Raw genomic sequence first — 8178 nt, forward strand, 5'->3', positions numbered from 1 at the left:
GCCCGCCCGCCCGCCTCCCGCAGGGCCTCACCGCAGCGCGGCGGGGCCGGGCCTGGCACTAGGCCGCGCGGTCTCCTAGCAACCGCGCCCCGCCCCCACGCCGCCCCTTTCCCTCTCTCTGCCGCGCCGCGCCGTGACGTCACCGACGCGGGCGTCTCCCATTGGCTCCCCTCCGTTACGTAGGGGGCGGAGCCCGGGGGTGACACGTCGGACGGCGGCGCCGCGAGCGGGTAGTGGGAGCCGCCCCCGCCGCTCCCGTCCGTCCCGTCCGCTCCCGGAGCCGCGCGGCCATGCGGCTGTCGCTGGTGCTGTCGGTGCTGCGGCCCGCCGGCCCGGTGGCCATCGGCGTGTCTCTGGGCTTCACGCTCAGCCTGCTCAGCGTCACCTGGGTGGAGGAGCCCTGCGGGCCGCCGCCGCGCCCCGCCGCCCGCCCGCCGCCCTCCGACGGCTCTCCGGGAGGCCCCCCGGCCGGAGGGCTGCACAACGGCAACGCGGCGCGGAGGCCCAACGCCGTGCCCGGCGGGCTGGGCGCCGACAGCTGGGAGCCGCGCGTCGTGCCCTACCGGCCGCCCAGCCCCGGCAGGGTCGCCAAGAAGGCCGTCAGGTGCGGGGCGGGGGCGGCGGGGGCCGGGCGAGGCTCGGCGGGGGCGAGCGGAGGGACTGGGTGGGGCGGCCGCCTCCCGCCTGCCTTCCCCGGGCTGTGCTGCCCTTTGCTCGCTGCCCCGTGGGCTGTTGCAGGGCGTCTTCCTGCTGTTTCTCTTCCTCCTGACCTCCTGCCCCTGTTGCTCCGTCCCAGCCCTGCCTGCCCTGCCACCCCGCCACCCCCTCCCCCGCCCCGGGCACCCTGGTGTTCCCAGCCCTCACCCCACCGATGGTGCAGAGCGAGCTCTGAAAGGCCCTCCTTGTCCCCTGACGGGAGGTGGGCGGGCAGGCGGGGGGAGCCGTGGGGCTGAATGGGGCCACTATGCGAGCGTGGGAGCCGGGGGGGGGGTCGCTTCCTGCCTGGGGGCCGGCTGGAAGGATTCAACCTGGAAAGCATTGTGAGAGTGGCAGCTGGGGGTGGCTGTGAGATGGGGATTTTGTTCCCCTCCGGTTCCCGCAGCTGGGTTCTGGCTGCACTCGCATGTGGCCCAGCGCCGGCACTGTGGGCTCAGGTTCTGTCCCTCCTGCAGGACTCGCTACATCAGCACAGAGCTGGGGATGCGGCAGCGACTCTTCGTGGGTGTGCTGACCTCCAAAAGCACGCTGGGCACATTGGCGGTGGCTGTGAACCGCACGCTGGCCCACCGCTTGGAGCGCCTGGTGTACTTCACGGGCACACGGGGCCGCAAGGTGCCCCACGGCATGACGGTGGTGACCCACGGTGATGAGCGGCCCATCTGGAACGTGTACCAGACTATCCGGTACCTGCTGGAGCACTATGTCAATGACTTCGACTGGTTCTTCCTGGTGCAGGATGACACCTACACTGAGGCGCACCGCATCAACCGCCTGGTGGCCCATCTCAGCATCGACACCCATCTCTACTTGGGCCGCCCCGAGGAGTTCATTGGCGGGGACACCGAGGGACGCTACTGCTCTGGAGGCTTTGGGTACCTGCTGTCCCGCAGCCTCCTTCTGCGCCTGCAGCAGCACCTGGAGTCTTGCCGCAATGACATCCTCAGCTCCCGGCCTGACGAGTGGCTGGGACGCTGCATCATTGATCACACGGCAGTAAGCTGCACCGAGGAGCATGAGGTAGGTCCTGCAGCAGAGCTGGCACAGAGCAGAGCCCCTGGCAGTGTCGCCAGTGATGCCCTTTTTCTTGTGCACCATTTTCCTTGAAGCCTTCTATGCTTTTATGCAGAGGGGTGGAGTTGTGGGTCTGGGTCAGCTCTAACCCATCTCTTACTCATTCAGGGCCTACATTACCAGTATTTTGAGCTGGGGAAGAATGTAGATCCTGAGCAGGAGACTGACCTCCGTTTCCAGAGTGCATTCACTGTCCACCCTGTGCTGGATCCTGTCCAGATGTACCGGCTGCATAAGTACTTTGCACAGGTGGAGCTGGAGAGGACATACCAGGAGATTCAGCAACTCCAGGTGAGAGCTGGCTTGGCTGGGTGGGATCTGGGCTATTCTGCTGTCACTTTCCAGTCAGGGTCACCTTTCTGCCCTCATATTGGGGCCTTCAGATCTGCAGACATTCTGGGGTGGGATCAGCTGTTTGTAGTGTGACTTGGCAGGTGTATCTGCACCCACTTGGGCTCTGACTCCTCTGCTTCTCCCCTTGCAGCTTGAGATCCAGAATGCCAGCAGCCTGTCCGCAGACGGGGACCACAGTGCCATGTGGCCTGTCGGCATCCCTCCTCCATTCCAGCCCAAAACTCGCTTTGAGGTGCTGCGCTGGGACTACTTCACAGAGGATCAGGTCTATGCCTGTGTGGATGGCTCCCCCAAGTGCGAGCTGCAGGGTGCGGACCTAGCTGATGTGGCTGATGTGGTGGCCACAGCCATGGAGGAGCTGAATCGCAAGTACCAGCCGGTGCTGCACGTCCGCAAGCAGCAGCTGGTGAATGGCTACCGGCGCTTTGACCCCACGCGTGGCATGGAGTACACGCTGGACCTGCAGGTGGAGGTGGTCACACAGAAGGGTCACAGCCGCTCTGTCACCAAGCGCGTGCACCTGGTGCGACCCCTCAGCGAGGTGGAAATTATCCCCATGCCCTATGTGACGGAGGCCAGCCGCATCAACGTCATCTTGCCACTCACTGCCCACGAGCGGGACCATGCTGCACGCTTCCTGGAGGCCTATGCGGCAGCTGCCTTCGAAAGCAGTGAGAACGCAGTGCTCACCTTCCTATTCATCTACGATCCATTCGAGGCCCAGCAGGTGACCCAGAACGATATCTTTGCCCCTGTGAAGGCCCAGATCACAGAGTATGAACGCAAGTATGCTGAGGTGAAGATCCCATGGATCAGCGTGAAGACAGATGCCCCCTCCCAAATCAAGGTCATGGACATCATCTCCAAGAAGCATCCTGTGGACACGTTGTTCTTTGTGGCCGGTGTGGGCACAGAGGTCACCATTGACTTCCTGAACCGCTGCCGGATGAACACCATCAACAACTGGCAGGTCTTCTTCCCCATACACTTCCAGGGCTACAACCCTGCAGTCGCCTACCACAACCAGGCACCACCTGCCACGCTGGACCTCCTGCGGGATGCAGGACGCTTTGACCGTGATGTCTTCCATGAGGCCTGCTTCTACAATGCTGACTACATGGCGGCACGCACCCGCATGGCAGGTGACGTGCAGGAGAATGAGGACATCCTGGAGACCCTGGACATCTATGACATGTTCATCAAGTACTCCAACCTTCATGTCTTCCGGGCTGTCGAGCCTGCCCTGCTGCAGCACTACCGGCACCAGGCCTGCAACCCGCGGCTTAGTGAGGAGATCTACCACCGCTGCGTGCAGAGCAGTCTGGAAGGTGTTGGATCCCGCTCCCAGCTGGCCATGGTACTCTTTGAGCAGGAGCAGGGGAACAGCACCTGAACCTGGGGCACAGAGGTGCTGGCCCTGCCTGTCTCACCATCTGCCCCACCTGATCTGCTGCCCCAAATCTGTCTTCCTCGTTCCAGCATGGCGGTCACTTTTGCTGCCGATGCTCCCTAAGCAGAGCTGCCTGCCAGCCTGGGCTGGTCCCGGGGCGGCGGCAATGCTGCAGAGTGTGGGGTGAAGCTGGGCTGTAGCTGCCGAGCTGCGTGCTGGGACCCCCAGCTCCTCACCCCAGCACTGCCTGCTGCCACCTTGCTCGCTGCTGGCCCAGTGGGGAGGAGGTCCTCGCTTTGTCCCATGAACCGCTCCACACTGAGTCCCTGTGGCAGAGTTGTGACTGCTGTGAGGGACCAGCTGGGACTGGGGCAGATCCCACTCTTCCTTCTTCCCCTCCTCCCCCCCATGATGCAGGGCTGTGCCTGGTGCTCATTCAACTCCCTTGGCCAGGCCCTCAAGGCACCCTGTGGCAAAAGGCAGCATCAGCCCTGTGCCGTGGGCAGGGCTATGTCCTTGTGCTGCTGCAGCCTGGAGCAGCGGGGTGGGCCCGTAACAAAGCAATAATGAGGTTGGATTTAGCATACGTCACGTGGCAAGGAGATAGAAGCTTGAGTCTTCCAGGCTGCCAGCAAGTAAGCTGCAGCCCTGGGGCTTCGGGAAGTACTGGAGGGCTCCTGCCGTGTTTCCATACTGTGAGCTGCTCCCCATGGGAACCCTGACCCGGGCCGCCTTGGCCTTTGCAGTATTGATAGGACGCTGGAGGTCACAGCCCTCTGACAAGAGCCGTCCCTGCCTCGGGGATGTGGCCTATAGGCCATGCTGACCCCCTGAGTTCCCCCTGGCCCTGCTTGCCTGGGTGGGGGGAAATGTGGTATCCAACATTCCCATCCCTCCCTAAACTGCTGGGCTCCAGGGGAGGTTCAGCTACGCATCTCCTAAGGAGAAAGCGACTGAGGGAGCTGCTCCGTGCTCCTGGTTTGTATTTAATAGTGGGGAGAGGAGGGGGGGATGTTTACACTAATAAAAGAGAGATGAATGAGTGCCTCTGCCTGGTTCTTGCCTGGGGGTATTGCTTGTGTGAGTACTGTGAGTACTGTGTCCCCTCCACTGTAGGATGAGGGCTGACTTACTTCAGCACTGGGCGACCTGCTGCTCTCTGTATCTGGGCTGGGAGCTGCAAGGTGACAGCCGTGGCTTTGCTTTCTTCCTGGTGCGCTGCCTTGGTGTCCCTGGTGCTCAAAATTCTTGTTCCTCCTGACTGCATCAGCTCTGCTGGTGCCAAAGCAGGGTGCTGATGAAGTTGTGATGTCAGCATCAGGCCTTCTCTCTCTGAGCTGCTTCTACACTTTATTGATCCCCAAAGTGCTCCAGTAGCTTGTGGGGCAGGGAGCCGGACTGCCTGAGGCCCCTGGCCACACTTAGTGCAGCAATAGCACTTTCTGGGGCAGCTGCTTTCAGCAATTGGTCACGAAATTCCTGCGTCAAAGAAGAAATCCCCAAGGAAATCAGCTAAACCTACTTGCTTTTAGTGAACGAGTGCTCTGCACACCCCTGAAGCCCCCAGGGCTCTATGGCAATTATTTCCCACAGAAGCCTATCTCAGCCATACAGGTGTTCCTGCTCTGCTCCTTGGATTCATACTGTAGGGACACGTGTGTGTAAATGCACGGCTGTTACAGTTTGGATGCTAACAATCAGCAGGCTCTGAATATTGCTATTTTTGATCTTCCCCAAGCACATCCTTAATTCCCCTTAAATTTGAATCTGGGACGGAAGGGAGCGAGGCCAGCGCAGATGCGTTACAGATACATTCATTGTGAGAGGAGCCCAGTTTGATCAGCTGACAGAACATCCCGTGTTAATGCAGCAAGCCGGCATCAGGTGAAGCTGGCTGCAAAAACAAACCCTGAGCTGTCACTGAGCTGTGACGATCGAGCAAACAGAGACTTTTGCAATTGCCCATTCATGTGTGAGTGGCGCATTTGTGTACTGTATTTTTGCATGCAATTGCAGAGAGAGCAACACACAGGGCAGGAGAGCACACTTCTCTGTTGCTCACAGCTTTCCTCCCAGGGATTTTCTGAAGGCGTTGCTCCCTCACCGCAGCCTTCCAAAAAGGCACTACGTGCTCCCAGCAGGCGGCTGCTGGGCACTATATTAGTACAGGGTGTGGAGAACTGGGAGCACTTTGAACCCTGGCAGAGTGCAGGCAAGGAGCAGCCGCAGGGGCCAGCAATGCCTGTGGGAGAGGACGTGGGTGATGGGAATGTGGCAGGAGGTGGTGTCCAGGTGGTGAACTCTGGGCCTGCCCTGTGTCCTTTAGAGTGCAACAGAATTAAAAGAGCGGAGTGCTGATGGCAGCAAGTACAATAGCTTTACTGGAAATCTGTGCACACTCAAAGCTGCTGGAGGGCTCCCATCGTCCCCAGCAACTGGGCAGGAGCACCAAGTGTGGGATTCAGCCCTGTGCCAGCCTTCACTCCTGCTCCTCCAGGATCAGCCTGATTTTCTCGCAGAACTCATCGATGGCACCAAACTCTCTTTCCAGCATGGCTGTGGCTGCATGGATTCTCTCCGCCAGCTCCAAGCATGTGCCATGGTGCAGATGTGCTGAGTCCTTGCTAATGAAGAAGATGTCCAGGGCCAGGCAGAGGCCAAGCAGAACATAGGAGGCTGTCCCGGCAAGGCTGGTGGCATTGCTGGCCCCTGCCACCACTGTGCTGACTCTGAGAGCGCTGCTGCCATTGAAGATGCTGCGCCCAAGCCCCACCACCACCCGGAACACCCCCAGGATGACATCCAGGCTCTCCTCCTGCCCCAGAGCCTCCAGCAGCCTCCGTGCCCTCTCCACAGTCTCCTGGCAGCCCGTGAACGCCTGCGCCTGTGCTGCAAACTTCTCCAGCAGCATCTCAGCCTCGCCCTTCCTCACCAGGCAGCCCACGCTGCTGCTGATGGTGGCGGCAGTGCTGGTGATGCTCCCAGCTGTGGTGATGCCGAAACCCACGGCCGCCAACAGCAGCGTGTTAACCAATGCAGCAGGGGCCAGCAGCAGCCCGGCCATGGCTGCCACCCCCCCTGCCACACTCACCACCCCGCCGGCGATGTTGGCTACCAGCATGGCCCGCTGGCACTGGCCCAGGGCCTCTGCCGCTCTTCGCATGTCCCACAGGCATCTCCGCATGGCATCCCGGGTGGGCAGCAGGGCCAGCTGCACCATGTCCCCGATGGTGCTGGCAGCCGTGCTGAGCAGGACAGGGGGCTGTTAGATCTGGGGATGTGGCCGTGAAGCCTTTCCCACCCACCGCCCCAATCCTGGGCCACGCTCACCTCTGGGGCCCGCAGGCCGGCCCACCCCAGGGCAGTGCGTTCTCGCAGACGGAGTTACGTGCCGTCTCCCCGCAGCAGGCGTAGCAGCCACCCTGATAGGGCTGCCGGTGCCTCAGCACGATCTCAAACTCATACTCGATGCTGTTGGCGTTGAGCAGCGCCTTCCGCAGGGTCTCGGAGAGGGGCATGTGCCCGTCTGTGCAGATGGCCGTGCCGCCGCCGCCTGCCCTGAAGCTGGCCGTGGCATAAGTGATGTCGTGCAGGCCCAGGAAGTGCGAGGCCTCGTGGATCAACGTGCCGGGCTGTGAGTCCTTCTGCAGCTCATCGGGCGCCTGCCAGAAGAGCGGGCACAGGTAGATGGTGCGGTCCCATGAGTTCTGCTTGACGTAGGCATAGGAGCCGGCCTTGCGCGGGTTCTTAAGGAAGGCTGCCTGCTGGAGCTGTGCAATGAGGCTCCGCAGCAGCCGCTCGGTCAGCATGGCGTAACGCTCCACCCAGCCTTCTCCTCCCACCCCAGTCAGCACCACCACATCCTTCAGGTTCTTCATCAGCACACGGTCCTTGCGTAGTGCATCCTCCAGCACCTCCAGTGCCACGCGCTGCGCCCGCCGGGCAATGCTGCACTCCTCCTCGCTCAGCTCCTCCGACACGTCCTCACAGCGGGGCAGCACGCAGCACCAGCTGCCCGTCACCACCTTGGTGTGGATCAGGGCGGCTTTGTGCTGGGACATCCTGCGGGGCAGCGGGTCAGGGCACCTCCCTGTGCTGCAGATGGCCCGGAGCGTGGAGACTCCCCCTTTACCTTCACCCTCCAGCCCAGCTCTCACCTTCCAGCCCTCACCCTCCACCTCCCACCTCCAGGCTCCACCATCACCCGGGGGTTCCACCAACCTGACCCGACCCGTGCAGTGCCCCAGCTGGGGATGGTTGGTGGAGAAGCAGCGGCCAGCAGCGCAGTTGTGAGGGCAGTGGCACAGCAGGCAGCAGTGACACACTGATAGGAACCGTGTCTGGCGCTGATAAGATGCCTGGGATCCAGTGCTCATCAGCGCTGCTGTTGGGGCACCCCAACACCGAGTGGGGAACCCTGGCCATGCGTTGGGGTAGAGGGTGCAGTGATAGCATGGGGAGCACTTGCTGCAGTCCCCAACCCTCAGTTCTGCCCTTTCTGGTTCCCCTATGGGCTCTTGGCAGCTCCTGGGGTAGGGAGAGCACAGCCCTCCCCCCAGCACTGCCTGCATGAGGCCGATAGAGCCCAGCTGAGTGCTGCCCTGCCTACTGTGCTCCAGCCCAGTCCAGACAATTTGGGTGCT

General features: G+C 61.8%; 2 protein-coding genes across 6 annotated transcripts; one reads left to right on the forward strand and one right to left on the reverse strand.

Annotated features, from left to right (window-relative positions):
* The first annotated feature begins 163 nt into the window (after positions 1–163).
* On the forward strand, positions 164–4578 carry CHPF (chondroitin polymerizing factor). The gene is made up of 4 exons (XM_085228613.1): positions 164–604; positions 1173–1737; positions 1900–2082; positions 2276–4578. The coding sequence occupies exons 1-4, from the start codon at positions 291–293 to the stop codon at positions 3536–3538; spliced, it is 2325 nt and encodes a 774-aa protein (XP_085084739.1). The 5' UTR covers positions 164–290; the 3' UTR covers positions 3539–4578.
* Positions 4579–5890: 1312 nt separating this feature from the next.
* Positions 5891–8124, reverse strand: LOC104911692 (uncharacterized). Of its 5 annotated transcripts, XM_085228015.1 has the most exons (4): positions 7757–8124; positions 6866–7630; positions 6627–6780; positions 6328–6520 (listed from the first exon to the last, which is right to left on the reverse strand). In XM_085228015.1, exons 1-4 carry the CDS (start codon positions 8104–8106, stop codon positions 6464–6466), a joined length of 1326 nt encoding a protein of 441 aa, XP_085084141.1. In that variant the 5' UTR covers positions 8107–8124; the 3' UTR covers positions 6328–6463. The 5 variants fall into 5 exon arrangements, with proteins under 5 accessions (XP_085084140.1, XP_010711949.3, XP_085084139.1 ...); XM_085228014.1 differs by having other exon boundaries at positions 5891–6780; positions 6866–7197; XM_010713647.4 differs by having other exon boundaries at positions 5891–6780; positions 6866–7597.
* Between the last annotated feature and the right edge of the window lie 54 nt (positions 8125–8178).

The sequence above is a fragment of the Meleagris gallopavo genome, chromosome 7 (assembly GCF_905368555.1).
Source record: "Meleagris gallopavo chromosome 7, MGAL_WU_HG_1.1, whole genome shotgun sequence".
NCBI classification, from domain to species: Eukaryota; Metazoa; Chordata; class Aves; order Galliformes; family Phasianidae; genus Meleagris; species Meleagris gallopavo.

Excerpts from the sequence above, each read along its gene's own strand:
- CHPF (XM_085228613.1), top strand. The coding sequence starts at position 291 with ATGCGGCTGTCGCTGGTGCTGTCGGTGCTGCGGCCCGCCGGCCCGGTG. Across the intron at positions 1,738-1,899 it reads GCTGCACCGAGGAGCATGAG|GGCCTACATTACCAGTATTT; the intron begins GTAGGTCCTGCA and ends TTACTCATTCAG. Across the intron at positions 2,083-2,275 it reads AGGAGATTCAGCAACTCCAG|CTTGAGATCCAGAATGCCAG; the intron begins GTGAGAGCTGGC and ends CTCCCCTTGCAG.
- LOC104911692 (XM_085228013.1), bottom strand. The coding sequence starts at position 8,106 with ATGCAGGCAGTGCTGGGGGGAGGGCTGTGCTCTCCCTACCCCAGGAGC. Across the intron at positions 7,631-7,756 it reads CACTGCACGGGTCGGGTCAG|CACAGGGAGGTGCCCTGACC; the intron begins GTTGGTGGAACC and ends GGCCATCTGCAG. Across the intron at positions 6,781-6,865 it reads CCGGCCTGCGGGCCCCAGAG|CACGGCTGCCAGCACCATCG; the intron begins GTGAGCGTGGCC and ends TGTCCTGCTCAG.